Genomic DNA, 13996 nt, shown 5'->3' with positions numbered 1-13996 from the left:
CAGGAATCTTTGGGTTGTCCGAGAATTTATTTGTTGCGATTGCAAACGTAATAAAATGGTGGTCCGATAGTCCAGGATTATGAGGAAAGATCCACAATATTTATTCCACTGAACAAAACTAGGTCCAGAGTATGACTGTGGAAGTGAGTAGTGAGTCATGTAATATTTAAATTGTATATAGCTCCCTTAATGTTGCTGGTCCCCAGGAAGTGTAGCAGCAGCTAATGGTGATACTTAGTAAATACAAATGAAAACGCTATTACACATTCATGGGCAATCATTGTGTACAGTCTATTCCTACTTTTGCAACATGGTGTCGAATACGATATTTCTCACAGACACACGTTAGCTAGGTATAGATACCCCAAGAGTAATATGAGTCATCAAGCCAAAGTCATTCCTTTACTCTACTCCATCGTCATCAAAACATTTGTTCAGTTTTGCTCATAATGAGAGGCACCAAAGCTAGCTAGGCTAGTTAGCTAGCCACTGCTTTCTGGTCTCTGTATTCCAACACAAATAAATAGAACTGTATGTTCCTATGTAAAACAAATCTTCTTGGAAAAAGGAATCATCAGAAGCAGTCATTGTAGCTTATTATTTAGCAGTCTCGGATAGACACTGCACTGTAACATAGCTCCCATGAACCTGTAAACTAGTACTGCCCTAGTTTTGAAAATCCTGCCTTCAAGTGTGGGAACAAGGAAGTATGGCTTCCATCAACCTAGATATTCTACAATATCCTGGCAGCTATGAACATTGTTGAGACCAGCCCAAAGGCCCTATTGAACAAGGATAACCATCTCTACTCCCGTGATTGCGTGATGGTGCAATTTGTGAAACACAAAGGACACACTAATTGTAAAAGGGGTGCTTCAGTCCTACACCCCTACTTCCTGCGTCTATGCTATCATCACTCATAATTAGTAGGGAGACTGGAAAAACACCCCAAATAGTATCTAGCAGTGAAGTTTCCCTTTAAATTACCTGGTATGTTGGTGCATTGATCAATTATACAGTTTAAAGGGAAAGGGGAAGAAAAGCTGTTTTCTTTAGGTTTTCCCCAAAGTCGACCTTTAAACAATAAAATCAATAAATATATACAAATAAATGGCGAGAGGGAGTCGGCATTCCACTGGCTTGAAGCTGAAAAGCGTTTTGCTTCTGACTTGCAGTTGTAGTGTCTGTCACCTGTCGGGGGAGAAGGGCGGTTGAAGGGTGGCTGGCCTGTGTGAGGAAAAGGAGCACTGCTGCCCTGTGTGTGAGACCGATGGGAAAAAAGACTATGGGCCATACATTTTTTTATCCATAGTCTACCAACATTTCTCCATCAGTTTCTCCCTGAGAAATACATGTTTGTGTGATGTTACTGTACTAAAGTGTTTAGCTAGATGCTTTTTTTTGGGGGGGGGGGGGGGGTGTACTGGGCCCGAAAATGCTGTTGACCACCTAGCTAGCTAAAGTTGTAATCTACAAGCCAAACATGATTGTGTCAACAATTTGCATATCTAGCTTTAGCTAGCTACCTATCTAGGTAACGTTAGGTAGTTAAAATAAAGGCATTGGGTCTCTTGTGGAGGTTATGTAGTGTAGCTACATGATGTAGCTATCGTTAGATTCCTTTGAGTACAAAGCAGTGTGAATACAGACAATGTTATCTTGCTAAGTGTTAGCTAGCTAAGAAGCCGTGTTAGCTAGCTTTAACATTGAACACAATAAGGTTAGTAACTAAAAACACAATCCAAAACTTACTTACCAATCCTTGAGAACAGTGGCCATTTTGTCATCACTCTTCCAACCTTTCAATGCTCGCCACCTTTCAATGTTAATTCCAATGTTTATCCAGTTTCTGGATTGGTCATGAGCAGTCTTTTTCTCGCCTTCTCTCTTTTGGGGTCAGGTTGATTTAGATTCAAGAACCGAGGATGATGTTTGTTTCTGTCGACATTTTCTGAAAACGTCCCTGCTACCAGGACAGTATTCGGCGCATGTGACAAATACTGTTTGATTTCAGGAAACAATAACTCTCAAAATTTAGTTCAGAGCCAACCTCCCAGGGGGCTCCGATCTCCCAGGGGGCCCCGAACTCCAAGGGGGCCCAACAAAAACATTAAATTAACAAATAAATTGTTAATTAACCACAAAATCAACATGTTGCAATCGCCGTCTCAGTCCATGGACTTGAACCCTATTGAAAACGTGTAGTTTGAATTGAAGAGGGCACTCCATAAGCACAGATGAAGGATATCAAGGATCTGGAAAATTCTGAATGGAGGAATGTGTTTTCCAATCTCATAAAACATTTTAGAAAAACTGTGTCATCCTCACAAGGGGAGGGTGCTAGAATATTGAAAAAACAGGGGTGCCAATAATGTTTACTCCTATATTTTTTACTTTTTTACTTGCTAAACAAAATATCTTCCTCTGAGCAATTGTATTAGTATAAAATAATATAATGTCCCCTTTTTTGCATACAATATAGCTGATTATTTGTATTATTTATTTTATAAAGTATTTTTTGCTCATCTTTATCAAGGGTGCCAATAGTTATGGAACCCACTGTATGTGCATCAGATGCAGTAGTATGCTGGCTTTGTCCACATTTGGGGTCAACTTGGTTCCTCCCAGAAGTATGAGAAGATTTTTCAATGTCTCGTGCCAAAAGGAATTGAGTAAGTATTTTACTTTATTTAATTAACCCTACTAGAAATATACTTTTCACAGTAACAACATATTGGTAGTAGGCATATGGCAGTGGTGGAATGGTGTATATATAGTAGCAATGTTTAGATTTGTACATGTGCACTACAGTTTTGTAACCTAAAACTCTGGATGCAACCTTTTAAAAATAACCTCACACCCTGTAGCTTCTTACAAGAGACTTGACTAGGAAGAGTTTCCATGCACGAAGACTTCAGTTGGACTCCACTAGCAGTTTAAAAAAGGTTTTGCTGACCTTTGTCAAGTATGATACTGTATGTTTATCTGTGGAAGTGTTAATTTGTCTTCTTTGATCAAGTGAGTAGTAATGTATAAATTGTAACAAATTTGTACATTCTCTTATGTATTTTTCTGTGTTTAATTGAAGTTACTTTTGAAAAATTTCCTTCAGATCTAGGCACCTTTTGTGCCTAGGGGCAGCTTAAACTTGAACAAACCTATGAAACTTGAACATTGATTGGACATTTGGTGTCATTGTGCCGTTATTTTATTGTGTTACTTTTAAAAATGTATTTAAATATATTACTTTATTTAAGTAAATATTTTCTTATTTCTTATTTTCTTCTTTTTTTTAAGGGCTTGTAAAGTAAGCATTTATATCACGGTAAGGTCTACCTGTTGTATTCAGCGCATGTGACAAATAATATTTGATTTGATTTGGGGTGGAGAAAGCAGGCAGAGACGGAATGAATGACATTGCCTTTCTAAACAAAGACGGGGACAGTTTTCCTACTGAGTCCAGAAAGCAGAGCCCAGTGGTATCTGCTGCCGCCACGTTATGCGGGTATCTGGACAAGCTGAGCGGGCCACTGAAGGTCTGGAGGTCCCTCTGGTTCATATACGAAGAGAAGGAGTGTCAGCTGGTCTACTACAAGTGTGCCCAGGATGTGAATCCACTGGGATGGATTGACCTGTCCAATGCCATACTGGGAGACCTACCACAGGCAGACCAGGGGACCTTCTACATTCAAACACCCGAGCGCACCTTCACCCTCAAGGTAAACTTGTCCAAGTTGTATTCATATATGACAATAGGAAAAATACAAATAAATTACTCAGAATTTACAGCAATCCTTTAAGTGGACCACAAAAAAATATTAAATACTTAGGATAAGTTACAACAAACAAATATATAAATATAACTTTATTCCATTACTCAACAATATGAAAGCAGATCTAATTCAATTGAATAATCTTCCAATAAATCGTACAGATAGAATGAACCTCTTTAGAATGGCGTGGCTGCCAAAGTTTTTGTTATCATCTCTCTCTCACTCTACGGCATCTGCTGTCTCGACCTGAATGCTCTGCTATGAAAAGCCAACTGACATTTACTCCCTTAGGTACTGACCTGTTGCACCCTCTACAACCACTGTGATTATATTTGACCCTGCTGGTCATTTATGAACATTTGAACATCTTGAAGAACAATCTGGCCTTAATAATGACATGTACTCTTATAAAAATAAAAAATACATGTTTTTTGCGGTTTTACTTTAGTGCCTTATTGCAAACAGGATGCATGTTCTAGAATATTTGTATTCTGTATAGGCTTCCTTCTTTTCACTTTGCCATTTAGGTTAGTATTGTGTAGTAACTACAATGTTGTTGATCCATCCTCAGTTTTCTCCTATCACAGCCATTAAACTCTGTAACTGTTTTAAAGTTACCATTGGCCTCATGGTGATATCCCTGAGCCGTTTCTTGCTCTACGACAACTGAGTTTGGAAGGGCGCCTGTATCTTTGTGTGTATTGATGCACTAATGGGTATGTTGATACACTTTGGATAGTGTAATGCTTAACTTCATCATGCTCAAAGGGATATTGAATGTCTGCATTTTTTTTGTTTTACCCATGGCCTTCTTTGCGAGGCATTAGAAAACCTCCCTGATCTTTGTGGTTGACTGAGGAACCTTACAGATAATTGTATGTGGTACAGGGATGAGGTAGTTATATAAAAAAAAAGTTAAACATTATTATTGTACACAGAGTGAATCCATGCATCTTTTTATGTGACTTGTTAAGCACATTTGTTAAGCACATTTTTAAAAACATTTTGAATAAATTTGTAAACATTTCTAAAAACATAATTCCACTTTGACATTATGCGGTATTGTGTGCATTTCCAGCAATACGGTGCATTAAAACTAAAAGCAGACATTTTTGTGAATGGTTTAATGATGATTACAAAGAAATAACGACACAACAGGTGTCACAGTTGTTGAACTGGACGGACCAAGGCGCAGAGTGTGTTGAGTTCCACATCTTTTATATAAGTGAAGCTTTCAAACAATAAACAAACAACGACCGTGAACTACGTGGTGCTGAATGCACTCACTCAAAACAATATCCCACAAACACAGGTGGGAAACGTGGCCACCTAAATCCCCAATTAGAGGCAACGATTACCAGCTGTTTCTAATTGGGAACCATAAAAAACACTAACATAGAAATATTTAACTAGAAAACCCCCTAGTCACGCCCTGAACCAGGCTCTCTATGATCAGGGCGTGACAACAGGCTTTTGCACATTTCAATATAGTGACATACATAGAAATAAATAAATAAGGAATATGAAGTCTTTCCATTGAGTGTGCAAAGTCTTATAAAGTGCAGCTCAGCAGTCCCATGAAGTAGGTCTGGCGGAGTACAGTGTACAGAGGGTTGTGGTTATGGCTGTTGGTGCTGAAATCTTAGACAAGTGGTGTTTCATCTGTGGGAAAGAGGGAAGTGCCTTGAGGAAGTCTAAGGTCACAGCTGTCTACATATGTTCAACCAATAACAAGAAGAAAGTGGACACACCCACAACCTTCCTACCACCTTTCTATGAAATGCATAATTCAATGTCCTGACCAAGTTTAATGCAAATCACCCACAGCAGGACAAAGGAGTTAAATTTGGACCTTACATAGGCATCATTCCCCCAACCTCTTTAAAGTATACATTTTTCAATAGATTCTATACAAACACTGCAGAGAAGCATGCTCTGAAACAGTAAAGAGAATCAAAGGACCTCAGCTCCATTAAACCTTTAATGCATTATTAGGTAGGCATCCCGTGGTATACCGTTTTGGGGCTATTTCTGTTTTTTTCCTCACTCCAAATGTGCTTAGAAAAGTTATTTATTTGGAAGTAAAATGTTCCCCTGAGGTCCTACTTCAGGTCATTCTCAAAACCTGTCTTGAATTTCAGGCTGTGAATTGCGAGTCTATGATATACTGGCTGAAGCAGCTCCAGTTGAAGAGGTGGCATCATGGGAACATTTCTGGAAAGCTGGGAATGGTCACCAGTCACCATGCACTACGACGATACGCCACGCTGAGTGACGTCCTCCTCAGACACACTCCGACAGGAATTCAGTCAGTATACACAAATATGAACCCTATTCATACATCTGCAAACACACACACACACATTAAACAGCATTGGTCTTGGTTCACTCTAGAAATTTGACATAGCTTTTTAGACTGGGAGGAAATATCAGAATTTTGTATTTTATTAAGATCCCCATTAGCTGTTGCTAATGCAGCAGCTACTCTTCCTGGGATCCACACACAACATAAAACATGGCATAATACATGTTTTAAAAGACTAGAACAGTTCAAGGACAGAACTACATAAAATTATTTATATCCACTCATTGATTCTTGAAGGATATAACTTAGAAATACCTCATGAGCAAAGTACAACTGTCTTACCCTATCATAACCCAAAATATAAGCTTGCTTAACTGTAATTTGAGTCTTTGTAAACAAATGTATAGTTTAAATGTTTTACATAAAAATAGTTAGTGTGTGATTATTTACTGTATGTTTATGTCCATCTGTGGTTGTAGTAAGGAATACTTACTCCGGAGCCGCTCCTCCCAGGAGCTCAGCCACAGCCTCAGCTGGGAGGAACTCTGGGATCCATTCCTGCCACTCAAAGACATCCAGGCCCCTCCATATTTTGACCAGGACAAATCACGTAGGTCACTCCTAGACCACCTGATCCCCCTTTTTGGATGTTCACGGATATGAAAGGGCTGGATAGTAGAAAGCAATATGACAGCGGCTTCATTGAGCGCAAGACTGAGGAATGGCCGTTTTGCTGCCATCAATCCAGTCTGTTTAGACCTGTGAATGCTGAGTGGATGGTGCCCGTGGGAAAGATTTTCACTATTATATAACCACCAATGCCACCTTTGTAATTAACAGTGATTTTTTAAAGTAATTGAAAACCATTTTTCTCTTTGCACAGCTCCAAAAACAAATATTGAGCCCTCTGGGCCAAAAACACAGTGGGTCCAGGAGATAGAGGCACCAAAGGGACACCAGAGCTCCCTAAGCAGTGAGGGCTCCTCTTCTAACCCCGCAGACAAGACTGCTAGTCCACAGCAGGAAGAGCCTCCAGACACCGCCCGTCTTCAACAGGAAGTGCTCAGTCTGGCAGGCCAGGTCAAGGCCCAGAAGGTGAGGTCTGGAATAACATAACGACTCAGTCCTGGAATATTTCTGTATCAGTAAAAAAAGCTAAACTCAGCTATACATCGAAAGTGTCTATATAGCCCTATATTTCTCTGAGGTCTATGTCAAACATTTTACCCAAGATCATGTTAATTAGACAACTGTTGACAACTGTTGACACATTGTACTATAGCAACCACCTGCTGGGTGTCACATCTAAGCCTGTCCCTGTAATCTCTGATGTCACTTCCTTTTTAGGATCTAGTATCCCTGTTGCAGAAGGCCCTGGAGTTGGCCCAGCAGGAGAAATTGACTCCTGCAGTAGAGTCCCCGAGGTCGGAGTGTGAATGGAAGAGTTCCAACCCACAACCATGGAATCAAGGCGAGTGCAACACAGATCATTCGTATGGCCTGCAGGTTGCGCCACTGCTGCGGCACGACTGTGTGGCCGAGTCTCAGGATCACCTCAGGTTACTGGCTGAGAGGAACCAGGCTGAGAGAGAGTTGGTCCTCCGTCTGTCCCAACAAGTGGCTGAGAGTTTGGCCGACCCCCAGCGAAGCCTCGTCCGCGGTTGGACTGTCCTTGAAACGCAGGAGCAGCTGAGACAGGAGATTAGGAATCTTAAGGTGGGGAAGGTTTCAATGGCTTAGTGGACTAGCTAGCTAGAGCATGGGGCTGTAAGTCACTTTAGTTGAATGCTTCCACTTAAATTACCAGTATTGGGAGGATCAAGATGGACATCTCTTAGTAGAGTGAAGCCGGTATTCAATCAAACCTGCCGTTGCAATATTTATGCAGCATCAAAGAACTATTGCAACACACACACACACACACACACACACACACACACACACACACACACACACACACACACACACACACACACACACACGCACTCACTAACTCACATTCTGGAAGATGGAGGGGAGTCTCTGATGTTTTTTCAGTTGTGAAATAGTTCCTACAACAATAACAGTATATCAAACAATAATTCAGGAGCAACCTCTGTAAACTTGAAATACACTTTATAAATGTACTGAAGGCATTAAGTTTAAATGCTCTCTTCCCTCCCCAAGGACAACATTGAGGCCTACAAGACTCAGAATACTTACTTGAACGCAGAGATCTACAAGTTAACCAAGGAATGGAGGAAGAGTACAGAACAAGAGAAGTGCTTGATGATAAAGGTACCTGCTGCTGCATGACATTTACAAGACCTGACTTTGATGTTGCATTGTAGAATGTGTAGTATACTTTTGTGGCTTTTATTGAGGCACTTTGCTTTTATTGGTATTTCCAGCATGATTCACTAGGTTTGCTGCAGGTAGAACATTCTAAGAAATGTTCTTTATTTGATACAAGCCATCTCCAATCAATCAATCAATCAATGTCTGGTTGGGTGTGTCTTTGGTGGGGGGGGGTCACCTAAAAGCCAATTTATGCTTGATCCGGAATTGTGGTCCGAGGCTCCATATTGAGGGTGTGATGCAATTGCGGAGCCTCTGGAGGCATGCAGAGGCTAAATTGAGCTCTGTACCACATCGTCGTGTGCCTCCCAAATTTTGTAACAATGCGGGAGGGCTTTGTATAGTTCTGCATTGATTGACCGTAGGTCCAGCATAAACAGACACTCTTCCTTCACAACAGCTCTGCTCAGAAGCTCTGTGCTGCTGCGCGAAGAGCAAGATATATGATTGTCCTGACTTCTGCAGAGACTGTATCACAGTAAATGTTGCACAGCTAATGCAGACATCAGCTTTACCCTGCAGCGTCTTTAAGCCAGGGGAGGAGGCAGAGACGGAAGAGGAAGCGATTAGACCAGACCCAGCTGCTATTGCATTGTCGTCACTAGATACCACAGCCACAAAATATGAACCCTGCCTATTTCTACAATTTCTCTTCTTAAAATCTATACCTAACCACACTGCTAACCTTATGCCTAACCCTAACCTTAAATTATGACCAAATATTTTTGATTTCATGAATATATACAATATTGGCAATATTTACTTTGTGGCTGTGGTAACTAGTGGGAGACAAACCCAGTTAAGTAGACCGGAACTTTGCCTGGGGACCAGACAGTGAATGTCTAAATACACTGTCTGGAACATGATTCTAGAAATGGTCTTCTACAAGCCGGAATGTTGAAAACAATTATATTTGAACTTACTCTGCCGATTGTCAATGGTGTTGGTCCTTCAGCTGCTCATCATTTGAGAAAAAATATCCACAGGAAAGTATTGTTTACCCAACTTTTTAGATCACCGTACTGAAGTTGACATTTCACCTGACACATGCGCACAACCATGTAAACACCTGCAAGACTTTGGTTAGTATGCATGGTTCGCATATATACTAACATGTACCTTTGGTAATGAGCAAAGCACATATTGACTGCCACACACATAGACCTGCGTATTGAAGTTGGTTTAATAATAATTTCCTGGGGATATTTTGTCTCACATTTCTACCAACACCACGGACAATCGGCAAAGTTGACATTTTATTTTATTCAACATTCGTGACAGACAAGAAACGTTTAGGATTTTTCTATGTAAATGTGTGTGGCGTTGTCTACATAATTTGAAGCGGAACTGGCATTTTTTTCCAATGGTAAACAGCCTGAGTGAACATCATCTATCCACCATCTTTGGTTTTGGTCTGCTAATCATAATCGCACTAAGTGTATTTGGCATTGAATACTATTTGGAGATCAGTGATTCTACACCCCCCCCACCAAACACACACGCACAACCAGACATTGATTGATTGAATCCTAGGATTTTCTACATGCAGCAAACCTAGTGGATCATGCTGGAAATAATGGTAATAGCATGGTCTCTAAAAAATCCCCAAAAGCATGTCTTTTTTTGAGACAATAAGTACTGTATGTATTTGTAGTATGCTTAAATCCAGATGAGTAGCAGGGTACCTTGTAAATTGTTACATTCCTTCTTCCTCTTGTGTATGTGTATGTGTCAGTGTGCCCATCTGGAGGCCAAGGTGTTCCGGATGGAGAGCAGGTCTCTGACAGTCCTCTTCAAGCTACAGGAGAGCAGAGGTTTGGAGAGACACAGGGAAGCCATAAAGACCCTGATCACCGACACTCTTCGGGAGGGCGGGAGGGACATTCTGGAACTGAACCCTGCCAGGTGTGTGTGTGTGTGTGTGTGTGTGTGTGTGTGTGTGTGTGTGTGTGTGTGTGTGTGTGTGTGTGTGTGTGTGTGTGTGTGTGTGTGTGTGTGTGTGTGTGTGTGTGTGTGTGTAGCATTAATTGAAACATTTTCAGGTAAGTTAACCTCAGTAAGAGTGTTCATTGTAATCACACTTATGATTCCTATCATTTCTTGTGAGTACTTGTTGGTAAAGTTAAGTGATGCTAATCATGAGAAAATACAAAGAACTTCCTAGCAGATTTAATGAGCTGTCGTCATTTGTGTGTTGTGTAGGGAATATGATGAGTATGGGTTTAGAATCTCCACTGACATCCAAATGGATGATATGAAGCTGCTGGCCAAACTGCAAGCATTAGGGATTCATTCCCACGATCACCCACAACAACAGAAGGATGGGGAAGAGGAGGGGGACAGCGAGCGTCTTTGGGGCCGATGGGCACAGCACTTTGATGGCAGACGATCAGACAAGGCGGTGGCCTCTCCGAAGCTGAAGGGGCTTCTGAGAAAGGGCGTGCCGCACCACTACAGGCGTCGTGTGTGGCGCTGGATAGTGTGGAGCCGCACCCGCTCCCTGAGAGAGCGCCAGCCCCACTGGTACCAACAGATATGCTTTAGGAGCCAGGCTGCTTCGGCCCACCGGGTCTCGCAGCAGATCTGGTTGGACCTGGAGACCACTCTGAGGGGGAACCGCCACTTCTCCTTCCCCGCCAAGTGTGCCGTCCGGAAGCTACATCGTATCCTCCTAGCCTTTTCTTGTCATAACCGGTCTGTCGGCTACTGCCAGGGCCTCAACAGGTACATTCAAAGACTTAAAAAAAAAAAACTATTTTATTGTTGATATCTTCTGTAATATAGAAAATATATAGAAACCTTCCATTGTTTAACTAACTTTGTGGAGTAAAACAATTGTACACTTCAGTACTGTGTCAGTAACTATACTGAACAAAAATATAATGCAAACATGCAGCAATCTCAAAGATTTGACTGAGTTCCATATGAGGAAATCTGTCAATTTAAATTAATTAATTAGGCCTTAATCTATGGATTTCACATAACTGGGAAGACAGATATGTATCTGTTAGTCACAGATGCCTTAAAAAATTAGCCTAAGAATGGGCCTCAGGATCTCGTCACGGTACTTTTTTGCATTCAAATTGCCAATGATAAAATGCAACTGTGTTTGTTGTCCGTAGTTTAAGCCTGCCCATACCATAATCCCACCGCCACCATAGGGCACTCTGTTCACAACGTTGACATCAGCACACTGCTTGCACACACAGCTCCATACACATGGTCTCCAGGTGAGGCCGGTTAGATGTATCAAATCAAATTTTATTGGTCACATACACATGGTTAGCAGATGTTAATGCGAGTGTAGCGAAATGCTTGTGCTTCTAGTTCTGACCATGCAGTAATATCTAACAAGTAATCTAACAATTTCACAACAACTACCTTTTACACACAAGTATAAAGTAATGAATAGGAATATGTACATATAAATATATGGATGAGCGATGGCCGAATGGCATAGGCAAGATGCAGTAGACGGTATAGAGTACAGTATATACATGTGAGATGAGTAATGTAGGGTATGTAAACATTATATAAAGTGGCATTGTTTAAGGTGACTAGTAATACATTTATTACATCCAATTTGTAATTATTAAAGTGGATAGAGATTTGAGTCAGTATGTTGGCAGCAACCACTCAATGTTAGTGATGGTTGTTCAACAGTCTGATGGCCTTGAGATAGAAGCTGTTTTTCAGTCTCTCGATCCCAGCTTTGATGCACCTGTAATGACCTCGCCTTCTGGATGATAGCGGGGTGAACAGGCAGTGGATCGGGTGGTTGTTGTCCTTGATGATCTTTTTGGCTTGGTGTAGGTGGGTGGTGTAGGTGTCCTGGAGGGCAGGTAGTTTGCCCCCGTGATGCGTTGTGCAGACCTCACCACCCTCTGGAGAGCCTTACGGTTGTGGGCGGAACAGTTGCCGTACCAGGCGGTGATACAGCGTGACAGGATGCTCTCGATTGTGCATCTGTAAAAGTTTGTGAGTTTTGTTGGTGACAAGACACATTTCTTCAGCGTCCTGAGGTTGAAGAGGCGCTGTTGCGCCTTCTTCACCATGCAGTCTGTGTGGGTGGACCATTTCAGTTTGTCCGTGATGTGAACGCCGAGGAACTAAACACTTTCCACCTTCTCCTCTACTGTCCTGTCGATGTGGATGGCTTATGGTAGAGAAATTAACATTCAATTCTCTGTCAATAGCCCTGGTGGACACTCCTGCAGTCAACATGCCAATTGCACTCTCCCTCAAAACTTGAGACATCTGTGAGATTGTGTTGTGTGACAAAACTGCACATTTTAATGGCCTTTTATTGTCCCTAGCACAAGGTGCAACTGTGTAATGATCATGTTGTTATGTAATGATCATGCTGTCATCTTCTTGATATGCCACACCTGTCAGGTGGATGGATTACCTTGGCGAAGGAGAAATGCTCACTAACAGTAAACTAACAATAAACAAATGTCTGCACAACATTTTAGAGAAATACATTTTTGTGCGTATGGAACATTTCTGGGATCTTTTATTTTAGCTCATGAAACATGGGACCAACACTTCACATGTTGCGTTTATATTTTTGTTCCATGTAGGGTTCCATGCAATTGGCAACAGATATTATAGATATACAGTGCCTTTGGAAAGTATTCAGACCACTTGACTTAATACAGTTAAAGCCTTTTTCTAAAATGTATTCAATCTTTTTTTTCCAGCAATCTACACACAATACCCTATAATGACAAAGCGAAAACAGGTTTTTAGAAATGTTAAAAAACAGATACCTTATTTACACAAGTATTCAGATCCTTTGCTATGAGAGTCGAAATTGAGCTCAGGTACAAGTATCCTGTTTCCATTGATCATCCTTGAGATGTTTCTACAACTTGATTGGAGTCCACCTGTGGTAAATTCAATTGATTGGACATGATTTGGAAAGGCACACACCTGTCTAAAACCAAACCATGAGGTCGAAGGAATTGTCCGTAGAGCTCTGAGACAGGATTGTGTCAAGGCACAGATCTGGGGAAGTGTACCAAAACATTTCTGCAGCATTGAAGGTCCCCAAGAACACAGTGGCCTTCATCGTTCTTAAATGGAAGAAGTTTGGAACGACCGTCCACCCGGTCGTCCACCCGGTCGAACTGAGCAATCAGGGGAGAAGGGCCTTGGTCAGGGAGAGACCAAGACCCCGATGATCACTCTAAAAGAGCTCCAGCGTTCCTCTGTGGAGATGGGAGAACCTTCCAGAAGGACAACCATCTCTGCAGCACTCCACCAATCAAGCCTTTATAGTAGAGTGGCCACACGGAAGCCACACCTCAGTAAAAGGCAGATGAAAGCCCGCTTGGAGTTTGCCAAAAGGCACCTAAAGATATCAGACCATGAGAAACAAGATTCTCTGGTCTGATGAATCCAAGATTGAACTCTTTGGCATGAATGCCAAGCATCGGGTCTGGAGGAAACCTGGCACCATCCCTACGGTGAAGCATGGTGGTGGCTTTGGGGATGTTTTTCAGTGGCAGAGACTGGGAGACTAGTCAGGATCCATGGAAATATGAACAGAGCAAAGTACAGAGAGATCCTTGATGAA

The 13996-nt window shown here is 41.6% G+C and overlaps 1 protein-coding gene across 1 annotated transcript in view; it reads left to right on the top strand.

Moving 5' to 3' along the window:
* Positions 1–2901: 2901 nt before the first annotated feature.
* Positions 2902–13996, top strand: part of LOC115137209 (TBC1 domain family member 2A-like) — a 50963-nt gene continuing 39868 nt past the window's right edge. Inside the window, exons 1-9 of the mRNA XM_029673374.2 lie at positions 2902–3018; positions 3298–3719; positions 5915–6081; positions 6558–6688; positions 6962–7173; positions 7426–7794; positions 8245–8355; positions 10151–10320; positions 10618–11139. Of these exons, the coding sequence (XP_029529234.1) occupies positions 3408–3719; positions 5915–6081; positions 6558–6688; positions 6962–7173; positions 7426–7794; positions 8245–8355; positions 10151–10320; positions 10618–11139 (1994 nt within the window). The 5' untranslated portion in view covers positions 2902–3018; positions 3298–3407. The remainder of the gene's footprint in view (positions 3019–3297; positions 3720–5914; positions 6082–6557; positions 6689–6961; positions 7174–7425; positions 7795–8244; positions 8356–10150; positions 10321–10617; positions 11140–13996) is intronic.

The sequence above is a fragment of the Oncorhynchus nerka genome, linkage group LG11, assembly GCF_034236695.1.
Source record: "Oncorhynchus nerka isolate Pitt River linkage group LG11, Oner_Uvic_2.0, whole genome shotgun sequence".
In the NCBI taxonomy this organism is placed as follows: domain Eukaryota; kingdom Metazoa; phylum Chordata; class Actinopteri; order Salmoniformes; family Salmonidae; genus Oncorhynchus; species Oncorhynchus nerka.
Note: the sequence above shows the minus strand (reverse complement) of the source record. Positions and strands in the feature narration are given on the sequence as shown.